This window comes from Ochotona princeps, chromosome 6 (genome assembly GCF_030435755.1).
Source record: "Ochotona princeps isolate mOchPri1 chromosome 6, mOchPri1.hap1, whole genome shotgun sequence".
In the NCBI taxonomy this organism is placed as follows: domain Eukaryota; kingdom Metazoa; phylum Chordata; class Mammalia; order Lagomorpha; family Ochotonidae; genus Ochotona; species Ochotona princeps.
The window spans coordinates 45414823-45429291 of NC_080837.1; the positions used below are offsets into that span (position 1 = coordinate 45414823).

The 14469-nt window shown below is 47.3% G+C and overlaps 1 protein-coding gene across 1 annotated transcript; it reads left to right on the plus strand.

Annotated features, from left to right (window-relative positions):
- Positions 1-10310: 10310 nt before the first annotated feature.
- Positions 10311-12947, plus strand: SLC39A2 (solute carrier family 39 member 2). Its single transcript, XM_004584647.2, has 4 exons — positions 10311-10680; positions 10866-10996; positions 11577-11627; positions 12078-12947. Exons 1-4 carry the CDS (start codon positions 10566-10568, stop codon positions 12708-12710), a joined length of 930 nt encoding a protein of 309 aa, XP_004584704.1. The 5' UTR covers positions 10311-10565; the 3' UTR covers positions 12711-12947.
- The last annotated feature ends 1522 nt before the right edge of the window (positions 12948-14469 follow it).

The following is a 14469-nucleotide window of genomic DNA, read 5'->3' on the forward strand; positions in this document are numbered from 1 at the left end:
AATGCTGTCCCTGCTGTTTGGCTATTGTTGGATGTTCTTTGGGTCGTTGCCATCATGCAACTAGTGATAAAAGCAAGTAAAGAAATGAGAAGAAAATATTACAACTAGAAAGACACATGTGTCTCTCTACCTGCCTGTTGGCATTGAATCTGACCGAGGAAATGAGGAATTTTAAGCTAAAGGCTGTGACCTGTGATCTCATAAAGGTTAGAAGAAATGGAAAAGGATGTAGGTACAAGCTTTCCTGTAAGCCAGAGTGGGATGCCTCCATGGGAGGAAAAAGGTGATAAGGTTATAGAAACAGAAGAGGAGGACCTGGCACAGTAGCCTAGCAGCTAAGTCCTCACCTTGAATGTGCTGGGATCCCATATTGGCACAAGTATGTGTACTGGCTGCTCTACTTCCCATCCAGCTCGCTGCTTGTGGCCTGGGGAAGCAGTTGAGAATGGCCCAAAGGCTTGGGATCCTACGCCCACATGGGAGACCTTGAAGAAGCTCTTGGCTTCTGGCTTTGGATTGGCTCAGCTCCGAACATTGTAGCTACTTATGAAGTGAACCAGTGGATGGCAGATCTTCCTGTCTCTCCTCCTCTCCGTATATCTGACTTTCCAATAAAAATAAACAAATCTTAAAAAAGAAAAGAAATAGAAGTGGAAGCTTCTATCGGAGCCTTGTCATGTTGGTCAGTCATATTTACAGAAGACAAAAAGCCCAACACATCTTAATACTAGGGGACTGGCTTATATTGTAGTACAGTAAGTTAAACACATGCTTGTAATGCCAAGATCCCATAACTGCCAGTGTTATTCCTGGGCTGCTCTGCTTTCAATCCAGCTCCCTGCTAATGCACCTGAGAAAAAAACAGATGAACCAAGCACTTGGGAGATCTGGATGGAGTTGCATGCTCCTGGCTTCAGCCTGACCCAGTCTTGATTCTTTTGACCATTTGAGGAGTGGTAGATGGAAGTCCTCTTTGTCTCTCTGCCTTTCAAATAAAAAAATCTTTAAGCAAAAATCTGCAAGTATATTGCTGCTGAACTTGAAGCAGCAAAAATATTCAAGCAGTTGCTAAGAAGTCTTAGCTACTTGATAGTGAAAGTTAACATACTTGGGCAGCACTTGCACATGGCACTCCAAATTGAAGGAAATTGTTCTCCCATTGTCTGTATTGTTTTATGTATGAAGAGGCCTGGCCCAATGAGGGATACCTAAGCAGGAAAGACTGAAGAGGAAACTCAAGGAATACTGTGGGAATTAGGACTGCCATGGGCTGGTTATGCCCAGGAGTTTTGAAGACAACAAGACCATTTTCATTTTACTGAAAAACGTTGCTGCGGAGTGCCCTCTCCCTTCAGTCTGACTCGCTGCGCTGTCAGGGAGGTAAATGTGATCAAGTGTGACATTAGTAAGGCAAAGGTAAAAGGTAAATACTATCAAAAAGGAAAACAAAGGAAATATGAGGGTAACCAGAAAACAGCTACAACCCCTAGTTCAGCTGTTCCAGTATAAATAATCAGTGTCAAGTGTACTTAGAATCCATGGCAACCTGGAACATTTTCTGGGACCCAGAGTGGTCACTGACGGAGAATGCTGAAGCAACTACTGCTACTAATGAGTCACACACATACACAGAGCACAGTGCCAATGTTTCTACTTCACAGAAAGCATTTTAAGAATGGCCATACTATTCCAAAGCATTACACAGGTTTCTGTGGAAGACTTCCAGGTGATGTTTAAATCAATAAAACCTATGTTATGCCAACAAGTTCAATGTTACCTGTTGACCTTCCTACCACTAGGCAGGTGGTACCTAAGAGGTAGTACAAGCTACCTGCCAGGTACAGAGACAGGAGAAATGAAAGGATCAGATGTCGCCACCGCACAGCAGCGGCGACACTAAAAACACCGAGTCATACTCTGGAGGGTCCGGGAAAAGCTGGCAACCAGACCCTTCACTGCCAAAAGCGACTGCGTTTAAAACCTTCTCTCCACTGCACCTGTACCCATTGGCCTAAGCTTTCCTACCCACTTCTTCCGCCACCTTTCCATTTTCCGCCACCCTTCTTCCCACATTTCTTCCCGTACTCTCTGCTTCATTCCCCAGTCTGTCTCCTCGTCGCCCCCTAGTCTTTCTTCTTCGTCGTCGTCTGTTCCGTCCATCCGTCCCGTCCTCCATCTTCGTTGGTCTGTCCTCCCACTAGCTTTTACCCACTACTTTTATATAGTTTTCCACCAATCACTTCTCTCTGTGGGTCCAGCCGGCGCTATGTGATAGGCCAGTAATCACCGCGGGGGAGCTAGCCTATCCTGTTTACCTGCTAGTCATTGCGGCTTCTTGGGGAGTGAACCGTCGGACGGAGAATCTTCCTCTCTGTCTCTCCTCTCTGTACGTCCGCCTTTCCAATAAAAATAAATAAATACATCTAAAAAGGGGGGGGGCCTTCGTGAGACTGAAATGTACCTCAGCAAGAAACATTTAAAAAAAAAAGATTTTAACAGAACAGGCACAGATTTTTTTTTAAATATTCATTTATTTTTATTGGAAAGTCAGATTTACAGAGAGAAGGAGATGAGAGAGAAAGCACTTCCATTCACTGCTTTACTCCCCATGTGACCACAACAGCTGGGGCTGAGCCAATCCAAAGCCAGGAACCAGGAGCTTCTTCTGGGTCTCCCACACAAGTGCAGGGTTCCAAGGCTTTGGGCTGTCCTCGACTGCTTTCCCAGGCCACAGGCAGGGAGCTGGATGGGAAGTGGAGCATCCAGGATACAAACTGCTGCCCATATGGGATCCCAGAGTGTGCAAGGGGAGGATGTTAGCTACTAGGCTACCACATCAGGCCCCAGGCACAGATTTTGGACGTTCCTCTATCAGGGGTGCCAATGCAATCAGATGTTACCAATAAAACAAAGGATGTAAGACCTGGGCCCTTTGACAAGAACCAAAACAGAAAACACCTTTGGTTTTTTGGTCCCGCTCTGGAAAAGAGCTGAAACTCTACATCCCTTTAGAGCAACAATTCTTAGTGATATACAATGCCTTATTATGGATACTCCCCTCCAAACCATCAGGTCTCAATGCCGATGCTTGCCAGAAAGTTTCAAGACCCTGTTACTGGGAATCACCCAGAATTCATCTCTCACCTACACTAAAACTGGTCTTATTCATGGGTGTCCCTAGGCAGCAATTACATATCCTAAAAACCCCAGAGCTCACCTCCGGGTGGCCAACAGGCAGAGCCTGGCACCACTTGGTGCACTGGCCACCCAAAGCCAAAGACTCGATCCCTGCCTTCCGGCAGTGGCTTTGGCTTGAGTCCCTAGCATTGTGTCCGGCCTAGCAGGGGCACCCCCAACACACACACAGCTGCCACCCTCAACAGCTGCCACAGCGGGGAGCTGCAGCCACCCTCAACCCCAAGGCTCAAACCCATACAGGCATTTCTCAGCAAAAGCAAGCATTAAACTGCCACTATCAGGGCCTCAAAAAGCCAAGTGTAACATCTAGGTCCCCTCATCAGTGTCTGAGGCACCCATTTTACAGGACATTGCTATCCAAGATTGGGCCTAAATATGGAATGTGTCCTGGCACTTCTACCTGCCATTCAATCCCCGGGCAGCAGGGTTTATGGAAAATTATCTATTAAAGCAACAAATAAGAATCCTATTGGGTAAGCCCACTTGGGCCAGCTCACCTGAAGTCATTAGCAAAGCCTTAATCAATACCAATGCCCTTACAGCCAGATGCCTGCCCTTCTAAGAGCTCCAGCTCAGCCTCAAAATAGTACTCACTCATGCACAATCCACACCTCCAGATGCGTATTTGCTAGAGACCAGCTCCAGCAGAGTTCAGAGCTCGGGAAAGGTACATGAATCAGCAGGAAAAAAGACAAGAAGAGATGTGGACCACTACAGCATGATGCTCATAAAGGACAACTTAAAAAAGCTGCCTTGTTTATTTATATAGAAATCATTACTTTTAAAAAAAGTACATTTATTGTAATATATGATATATAGAGAGATATAATATTGATATATATGGAAAGGAGGAGAGACAGAAAGGAAGATCTTCCATTTGATGATTCACTCCCCAAGTGACCACAATGGCCAGAGCTGCACCAATCTGAAGCCAGGAGCTCTTCCAAGTCTCCCACGCGGGTGCAAGGTCCCAAGGCTTTGGGCCATCCTCAACTGTTTTCCTAGGCCACAAGCAGGGAACTGGATGGGAAGCAGAGCTTCTGGGATTAGAACCGATGCCTACATGGGATCCCGGCACGTTCAAGGCGAAGACTTTAGCTGCTAGGCCATGCCGCTGGGCCCCATCACAAGCTTTTGCACAACATCAATTGTTTCATTTTTACGTGATGGTTAAAGGAATACAAAAACAATTGTAAAAATTATTATTATTTTACTTCAAATAAAACATTTTCAGCAAACCATTACTCATTCAAACCTGCACTCACCCGGCTGAAGCCAGGAACTCCACAGTTGACAGCATTGGCAGTTACATAGTGACAGGTGGTTTACTTATATCTAGAATCAATTTTCTCTAAAGCTAAACTAGTATTACTTAAAATGTTAAGAACATAGAATTAAAAAGAAAGCTTATAAATGAAAGGAATTTATAAAGGCATATATCATAGATTCTTTATTAAATCTTATTATCAACCATACAGTAATTACCATCACCTTCACCTAGTACTGATTCAATTGGTTTTTTTTTTTTAAAGATTTATTCAGTTTATTACAAAGTCAGATATACAGAGAGGAGGAGAGACAGAGAGGAAGATCTTCCGTCCGATGATTCACTCCCCAACGCCAATCCGAAGCCGGGAAACAGGAACCTCTTCTGGGTCTCCCACACGGGTGCAGGGTCCCAATGCATTGGGCCATCCTCGACTGCTTTCCCAAGCCACAAGCAGGGAGCTGGCTGGGAAGTGGAGCAGCCGGGATTAGAACAGGTGCCCATATGGGATCCTGGGGCGTTCAAGGCGAGGACTTTAGCCACTAGGCCACGCTGCCGGGCCCGATTCAATTGGTTTTTGTTTTTTTGTTAAAGGCAGTGAAAAGGATCCGGGCAACTCAACCTTTCTATGGACGGAGGGCCTTCACAAGAAACTTTTTCTATCTTTTTAAACTATTTTCTTTCCCTAAATGTAAGTACCAATATAAAGTAGAAATTTCAAACCATTTCCTTCTAAGGACATTTGTCTCATATACTTCCTAATTTACATTGTGGGAAGCCAAAATGCATCATTTCATGTGTTGTTAACAGTTCGAGGCTGCACAGTAAACATCTCTTTGCAGCTGCATGATTGCCATCTGTTCCAAAATATCAAGCCATTACGCATGTTAGAGCAAGTTCCAGGTCAAAAGTGGGCACATAATAAGACATTTAGGAACAATATAGGCTCAATTGTGCTATTGTATGCTTTTAACTGTGTGTCATTGTCTTAAGCTGCTAAAAACCCTTTTACCATAACATGATTGATAAAATCAGTTTCCAGTTACAGAAATCATTTCACATTTGCAGAAAAACAATAACACACTGGGGAAAATTCTGTGAAATATCAAAGAGGTGATCGAGTTTCCTTATAATGGGGTGAGGCAGCAATGAGGTGATTAGAGAAACATTCTGCCGGGCCTTGCCTTGCAGCCAGAAACTCCTGGTAAGGGAGGAGTCTTGTTTGTTACACCCTTGTGCTCTTGTCCTAACTGCATGACTTCCCACATGTATTATACTTCCTGCATTGGCCCACAAACACCAAACAGTGTGTGTGTATGTGTGTGTGTGTGTGTGTGTGTGTTTTAGATTTATTTTATTTCTATTGGAAAGTCAAATATACAGAGAGGAAAGACAGAGAGGAAGATCTTCCATCCGACGATCCACTCCCCGAGTGACCGCAACAACCAGTGCTATGCCAATCCGAAGCCAGAATCCAGGAACTTCTTCCAGGGTGCAGAGTCCCAAGGCTTTGGGCCATCCTCGACTGCTTTCCCAAGCCACAAGCAGGGAGCTGGATGGGAAATGGAGCCACCAGGATTAGAACCGGCGCCCATATGGGATCCTGGGGCGTTCAAGGCGAGGACTTTAGCCGCTAGGCCACGCCGCCTGGCCCAAACATTGTGTTTTGAACACTCTAGAGGCTATGCCTGGAAAGGAGATAACTGAGAAAGGACTCCAAAAATGTGTTATCCCAAGAAGGATCTGCTATGTCTTGATACAGAGTGAGGAGTCTCCAGGATATCTAAACAGTATCTGTGGATTCTGTTAGACTCTGAACTAGTGGTAACAGCTTATGCCCTAAATGGGCTGGAGCAAATACCTCTAGGCACTAAAATCTGTCTCTTGGTCTGGCGTGCTATTTCACCATTAGTTTTAGGACATCCTAATGGACCTTGTGCCGTTGGCCAATGTGTAATATGTTCCACTGAATTAGCCACCGGCAGCTGCTGATGTGTGTTATCTAATAGGATTCCACCAGCCTCATCTTTTTGGATGGTGCAGATTCACTATTTATGAATCATACTATACGTTTGAATGTTTTTCCTGGGATCCAACTCAGACACCTATGCTTTCTTGCATTGGGCTCATAGCACAGCTACACTCAAATTCGGAGTGTTTCTGTTGCAGGGGATGAGGTCAGCTTGAGCCATCAGGTTCTACTGGATTTCCCTAGTGAGTATCACCTCTACAAGGAAATGGTTGGGAGGATGTAGATAAGTTCATAGCAGAGCCACAACAGGTGGCTAATTAGTACCAGATGTATTACAAACTTTGAGGCAACTTCATGGGCTATTAATAATACCTTGACTCAACAGAATCATGGTTTCTTTTGTTCATGGAGTGTAACTGAGCAAGCCACCTGGTCATATGCATCAACCAAAAAACTAAAGAAGGGAAACATTTGAACTCATATGAAATGAATTCATCTGGATGGTCCCCCAGCTATGGGCACTTAAGCCAACTGACTAAGCTGCTGGCAACAAGCTAAACACACTTATTTACCTGTAATGATACACAGCCTAGAGAAAAACATGCAACATTATTTCAAAAAAAAAAAAAAAACAGTGACTGGCTTGATACCAATGACAAAGGTGGCCAGGCACCTATTGGAAGGCACCCTGTGATACACAGTGGTTATGAAGAACTGACCTGTGGCCCTTATTGCCTCCCAAAGCATTGGGCCATCCTCAACTGCTTTCCCAGGTCACAAGCAGGAAGCTGGATGGGAAGTGGAGCTGCCGGGATTAGAACCGGCGCCCATATGGGATCCTGATGTGTTTAGGTGCTAGACCACGCCGCCGGGCCCGTAAATGTGCACTGTTTAAAGAAAAAAAAAAAAGTAATGCTGGGCCCAGCATGATGGTTCAATGGCTAAATCCTTACCTTTTAAGTGCCAAGATCCCATATGGGGTGTTGGTTTTTATCTCAGCTGCCCCACTTCCCATCCAGCTCCCTATTTGTAGCCTGGGAAAGTAGTGGAGGATATGGCCCAAAGTCTTGGGACCCTGTACCCACGTGAGAGACCCTGGAGAAGCTCTGGGCTTCAGATTGGCTCAGCTCCAGTCACTGAGGATGGAAGATCTTTCTCTGTGTCTCTCCTTCTCCTTGTAAAAAGATCTGTCTTTCCAATAATATTTAAAATAAATAAAATTTTTGAAAAAGTTAAGCCACATCTGTACCCATACTTGTTCCCCCAGCACTGCAACCCTAATATCCCACACAAAAGATCAAATGAATGCCATGTCTGAGCCTGCCCCTTCTTCGGGGGACCTCTACAGCATGCAGCTTGAGTTGGGGCAAAGATTGCCTACTATGTGCAAAATTCTTTTGTCTTTTCTCATGCATGTTTTTCTTACATTGCTGCAGTGAACTGTGCCGATGACAGATAGTCTCACAGTGCACTGCATGTAATGTTCATGCCCTCCTTTCAGGCTCAGGAAGCCTTGTGGAGAGGGTGAGTCAGTGGGGAGGGGGAGTATGAGTTGGTTTCAAAAGGTGAAGCGCAGATACACTGTTTGACATAATAATCAGGGTCATCTTGGACATGACCATTTTTGTCCACTCCTGAAACTCCCGCATACAGACAGGAATGCTCTCCCAAACAAACCTATTAAGTCCGGCTATGGGGCAATATTTGCTGCCCAGGAATTGGCCTGGAATGCAGCTGCCGTCTTTGCTACTTGCTCAAGGAGCAGATCCCTTGCAGCTTGGAGCAGATTCACCTTCAGCTGGGCAGGATATAAATTCATTCCCTTCAGCCACAGGTGCCAAGCCACTAGTGAGTCACCCTTGACTATGCTTCTGTACATAATTTCCTCTCAGTAAACTGCACCTTCTGCAGTCCTGTGCTTGCCTGTCACTTCATGCAGTCTTCCTGCACCTCCTGCATTGGCAGCCAGTTCTCATACTCCAAGTTGACTTAGGACAGATGGGTCATCAATGTTTTCTTCTCTCATACCTGCCAAGATTGAAGGTGCCTGTTATCCAGGACAGCACTCCTGGCACTCTCACAAGCCTGTGCGTTTATTTGAGGTTTTGATAATAAAATGTTATTGGGCTAACACAGATGGTTCAATGGGCTAATCTTCCATCTGCAGGACTGGCATTCCATATGGGCACAGTGCTAGTCCTGGCTGCTCCACTTCCTACCCAGCTCCCTGCTTATAGACTGGGAAAGCAGCAGAGAATGGCTTAAGTCATTGGGCCTCTTGCATCCACATGGGAAACCCAGAAGAAGCTCCTGACTTTGAATCAGTTCAGCTCTGGTCATTGCGGCCACTTGGGTAGCAAGCCAGCAGATAGAAAATATCTCTCTCTGTCTCTCCTGCTCTCTGTAAATCTGCCTTTCAAATAAAAAAAAATGTTAGAATAATAATAATAAAGTTATAAATAATAGAAGTGGACTTGGTGATTGTTTGAAAATAGAAGGGTCCACTCATCTGTCTTACAGCAAGGAAAATCCCAGGATTTTCATTATCAAGCTTCCTACATAGCACTCAAGCTCAGCCTCTCCTGGGGGAACACTGGGCTCTGCCAGCAATCGGGACTTGCCCGGGTAGATAAACTGAGGTCGTGGGGAAGGCTGCCCCCAGCTCTCTGAGAACTGGCTCAACAGGTCTCAGGGTTGTCACACAGGCCACCTGAACCAGCAGCTGCTTGGCTCCCACTCACTATCTCGCTCGCTCGCTCTCTCTCTCTTTTCTTTTTTTCCTGTCTCCTTCCTTCCTATTTTTCTGAGAGTCCTTTGGCTGCCCTGGTATTGGACTCTTAAATTCCCCTCAATAACTGATGCCCTTCAGGACCAGATCTTTCCCGCCACCCCCCTAGATCTCCAGGCAGAATCCACCCACTTACTTGATTCACTTCCCTTTCCCCATTAACCTTGCTGTTTTAGAGCAAGCGCAACTTTCTTTGTGTTAAGACAGAGTGCACTTCTCCCACAGTTCACATTAAGAAACAGACACATGGGGCTGGTGTTGTGGTGCACGGAGTTAGGCTGTCCTTGAGACACAGGCACCCCATGTTAGAGTGCTAGCTTGAGCCTCAGCTACTCCACTTCTAATTCAACTCACTGCTGATGTGCCTGGGAAGCAGCAGATAACAGTTTAAGAACTTGAGTCTCTGCTATCCACATGGGAAACTTGGATGGAGATCCTGGTTCCTGGCTCCAGCCTTGCCCAACCCCAGCTATTGTGGATATTTGGGAAATGAACCAATAAATGGAAAGCTTCTTTCTGTGTGTGTCTTTCTTTCTCTCTCTCCCTTTCCTTGCTCTGTTTTTATCTATCTGTTATCTGTTTCTCCCTCTCTTGTAGCTCTGCTTATCAATAAATGAATAAATCCTAAAAATTAAAAAAATGCAGGCACAATTTGAAAATGTGACAGCACTGATGTAATACTAAAAATCACTGCTCAGTGTGTATTTCCATGCCTGTGGCTATTTATCTGGAGTTACAGGAAGGGGGAGTCCCCTACATACTAATTCCCACAGCCCCACCTCTTTACCTCCAGGTGGCCCCAAATCCCCTCTGAAAGGGTGCGTTTCAGATATCCACAGAATAACCCTAAGACTTGGGATGGGGTGGTCAGAATACAGACAGCTTAGATCAAATGTCCTGAGCAAGGCATGGCCCGATTGTCCCCGACACAAAACAGCTAGGGGATAGCTGCCATTGATTGTCCGGTTTGGGGTTAGACTGATCCCAGAAATGAACCAAGCGTCTCCACCGGCTCTTGGATTAGTCATGGCGTTGAAGAGGAGGCGAAGGCAGCACAGGGCCATGTCTGGCATGGAGTCTGGAGTTTCTGGTTTTGAAGCTCAGGGAAGGCATGAGTCAGGGGAGGGGCCTCCTTAGACGGGGAGGGCAGGAAGCTGGGGCAGGGCTCTTGATAAGCTGTGCAATGCTATGCAGGCAGAGGCAATCCAGGACATAGAGAGGATACCAGGAGCCTCCCGAACTCAGGCAAGTGGATATTCCAGCGTTGACCTCCTCCAACATCCCACCTGCTCCAAAGATTTAGAGCTCAGCCTGAGGTCCATCTTTTCCTGCATCCAGACATGGAGCCACTACTAGGAGTAAAAATTGGCTGCTTGTTGGCCCTCCTGGCTCTCACCCTGGGCTGTGGACTTATTCCCATTTGCTCCAAATGGTTCCAGATTGAGGCAGCTACAGGTACAGCACTTTTTTTTTTTTACCTTTGGCGCGTAACCGGCTCTCACCTCCAGACTGTCCCCATTTCTTGCTCTGATTTTCTTACCATCCTTAAACTCGGGCTGTTGGGTGCTGCCGCTTGCTCCTTAGTCACCTTTGTCTAGCTCCTCACGGCCACCTGGATTGTGACAGCTGCTCTCTGCTAGGTCGTCACCGCCGGGTTCTCAGCCTCCTGGGCTGTGCTTCTGCCGGTGTTTTCCTGGGAGCAGGGTTCATGCACATGACCGCTGAAGCCCTGGAGGGAATTGAATCAGAGATCCAGAAGTTCACAGTGCAGGTGAGCAGCAGAGATGCTGAGCTGTAGGGCTATGAGCAACAGTGAGAGCAATGTGGGGAGAGGGGCTGGAAGTTGGGAGGGAAGGGAGGTGCTAGAGCCAGAGACATGGGCAGAATACCAGGGAAGAAAAGGGCTTTGGGACTGTGTGCAGTGGTGAAAGCAGGTCAGCTCGGGGCTTAAGAAAGTGCTGAACAAGGCCCGGTGCGGTGGCCTAGCACCTAAAATCCTTACCTTGAACACATTAGGATCCCATAGTGCACCGGTTCTAATCCAGGCAGCTCCACTTCCCATCCAGCTTCCTGCTTGTGGCCTGGGAAAGCAGTTGAGGATGGCCCAAAGCCTTGGGACCTTGCACCTGCGTGGGAGGCCTGGAGGAAGTTCCTGGCTTCGAATTGGCTCAACCCCAGCTGTTGCGGCCACTTGGGGAGTGAATCATCGGACGGAAGATCTTCCTCTCTATCTCTCCTCCTCTCTGTATATCTGACTTTGCAATAAAAATAAATAAACCTTAAAAAAAAGTTGCTGTTCAGTCAGCTGAGCTGCTCTGTTTCCCTTCTGATGTCAGCTTCTTTCTCCCTAGAACAAGACCGAGAATGAGACGAATTCTTCCTTTAATGACAGTTCATTTCTGGTGAGTGCCTCCCACCAGCCCCTACCTGCAGGGGGAGGAGGAGCAGAGAGGCCTTTCGCAATCAGAGCCTTTTGAGTGGCACATGTGGGGAAAGCTGGTGAGGGAGCCTTCTGTTCTCTAGCTGAGACGTGGGAGAGGAGAGGGGCAGTCAAGCAGGTCCTTTCAGGCTCAAAGACTGCTCCACCACCACCACCACCACCCAGAAAGCCACCTGCCCCTTCCATCCGCTCCCTGAGCCTTCAGAGATGCTTGCCATGGTTTGCGCTTGTCTCTCACCCTGTTGATAGTGTACTTCCCAGTTCCTCTGGCACTGTCTGTTTCTACCCTCAGCTTTATTCCCCCATGCTTTTTGATATGGTCTGAGACCACACATGCGCGTTCTCTTGGCTCTCCCAACCTTGTCCAACACAATGCATTTCATTCCTCTCCTTCCCTCTTTCTGTTTCCCAGACAGAATATCCCTATGGAGAGCTTGTCATCTCCCTGGGCTTCTTCCTGGTCTTCCTCGTGGAGTCACTGGCCCTGCAGTGCTGCCCTGAGGCCACTGGAGAATCTACCAAGAGGGAGGAGGAATGGAATGGAGTGCACGGGCTTGCTTTCCATAGCCATGCGCGAAGACCCGCTCCTTCCCGGGGCCCTCTTCGAACCCTCATTCTCTTGCTCTCGCTCTCCTTTCACTCAGTGTTTGAAGGCCTAGCCGTGGGCCTGCAGCCCACCATAGCAGCCACTGTACAGCTTTGTCTCGCAGTCCTGGCTCACAAGGGGCTTGTGGCCTTCGGGGTGGGACTGCGACTGGTGCAGATAGGCACCAAGCCACGATGGGCCATGTTCTCCATGTTGGCCTTAGCTCTCATGTCTCCCCTAGGTCTTTCACTAGGACTGGCTGTGGTTGGAGGAGACGCCGGAGGGGCACAGGGTTTGGTTCAGGCCCTGTTAGAGGGTGTGGCAGCTGGCACTTTCCTCTATGTCACCTTCCTAGAAATTCTGCCCCAGGAATTAGCTGATCCAGATGCCCCTCTGGTCAAATGGGCCTGTGTAGCTGCTGGTTTTGCTTTCATGGCCTTTATTGCTTTATGGGCCTGAGAAATTCCTGACATTTCTGGTGGACCTACCAGGGGGACTACTTGCTCCCAGGAGAAACCACCCAAGTAATCTCGAGGCGTCCTCTGTAGGGAAGAGATTGCACCTTTTCTCCACTTCTCAGGACTTGGAACGTTTCCCTTGTTTACGCTGAGAGACTCTTTTCTGGAGAACTGGTGTAAAGACCCTCACTGCAGAGCTGAATTGTCCCATTACACTATTATGCATAATAACATGTCCATTTACCCTTTCCGTTTAAGAGTATTTTATTTCATTGCTCCTGGTGGGATTAAGAAACTGCCTGTTTCAGGAGGTGGTAAAATGGGGAATGAGAGAGAAGAATGTTGGATACAATATTTTGTTCTGGAATCAGAGCCTCCAGCCATTTTGACAGTTGGAGGTCATGTCCCTAGATACAAATGCATTGCTTAAATTCCAGCAACCTTCTCGCACCTGACCACAGGTGTTGAGAAAAAAAACCAGATTTCTCAGCATTCATGTGAGAAAAGATTGAAAAGCAGAAACCACAGAGCCAGCGGGGTCGCACAACAAGTTAAGTTGCCACATGTGACTGACACTGGTATCCCATACTGGAATGCCGGTTCGAGACCTGGCTGCTCAACTTCTGATCCAGCCTCCTGCTAATATCCCCAGGAAGACAACAGAAATTGGCCCAAGTACTTGGATTCCTGCCACCCATATGGGAGACCTGCTTGGAAGTCCTGACCTCTGGCTTCAAGCCTGGCCCATTCCTGGCTGGGGAATAAGCTAGCAGTTGGAAGATCTCTCTCTCTCTCTCTCTCTCTCTCTCTCTCTCTGCCTGTTTTTCTCACTACCTCTGGTCTGCCCTTCAAATAAATAATAAAAAATTTTTTTTATGAAAAGGAAGCCAAAACCATGATGTTGATTTTTTTTCCCTAACATTAGCCACAGCCACTCCATTTCTAGCACCTGTTACAGCTGCACACCATGTGCCTAACATACTGGGTAACTGTAGCCTTTTCCATCAACTTTCTGCTTTTCACATAGAGCACTGTGTGGCCTTAGGCTTTTCTTTGAGCCTCTGGCTCCTGGCCGCTTTGTGCTGAGAGTTAACTACACAGTGTATTCAGAGAGGGAGAAGGGGGCCACGTAAATGCCAAGGGTGATTACATGATTCAGTGGCTTTCCTTTTGCTTGCCTTCCCAATCGCCTTTCAGTTGGAATAACTGCCGTAATGGATTGCCTCTCTTAATAACTGTTCATGAAGTCAACCTGGGCCAGGGACCCATCTGTATGCACAAGATCTGCCATTAACAGGAGACTGGATAAAGGAATTTGGTGAACCCCTTTGTCAGATTGCAGTCCCCGCAGATATGTGCAAGAACCAAGACAGTCATTTCACACGCAAGCTGGAACTTGGGGCTGACTGGGAAAGGCTAGATTGCAGCACCAACCAGCACAAGTTGGATTGAACTAGGCTGTAGTACCCACTGGTGGATTTCGAGGAAGGTAAGCCATGTCAGTCTGGAGGTGGAGGGTCCAGCAGGACATGGGTCTCTCAACCCAGGTCATTGGGTCTAAATGCATGGTGGGTGTTAATCCTGTGAGCCCCAGGATTGGTGAGCCCAGAAGGGCCTGGGTCTCCTGGTCCAGGCACTGAGCCCACCTGTGTGGTGAGGACTGGGTCCATGAGCCCCAGAGGTTAGGGGTCCAGCAGGTCCCAGGTTACATGGCCTGGAACCTTGGGCCCACCTGCACAGTGAGAGCTGAACCCATGATC

Excerpts from the sequence above, each read along its gene's own strand:
- SLC39A2 (XM_004584647.2), top strand. The coding sequence starts at position 10,566 with ATGGAGCCACTACTAGGAGTAAAAATTGGCTGCTTGTTGGCCCTCCTG. Across the intron at positions 10,681-10,865 it reads CCAGATTGAGGCAGCTACAG|GTCGTCACCGCCGGGTTCTC; the intron begins GTACAGCACTTT and ends GCTCTCTGCTAG. Across the intron at positions 11,628-12,077 it reads TTAATGACAGTTCATTTCTG|ACAGAATATCCCTATGGAGA; the intron begins GTGAGTGCCTCC and ends TCTGTTTCCCAG.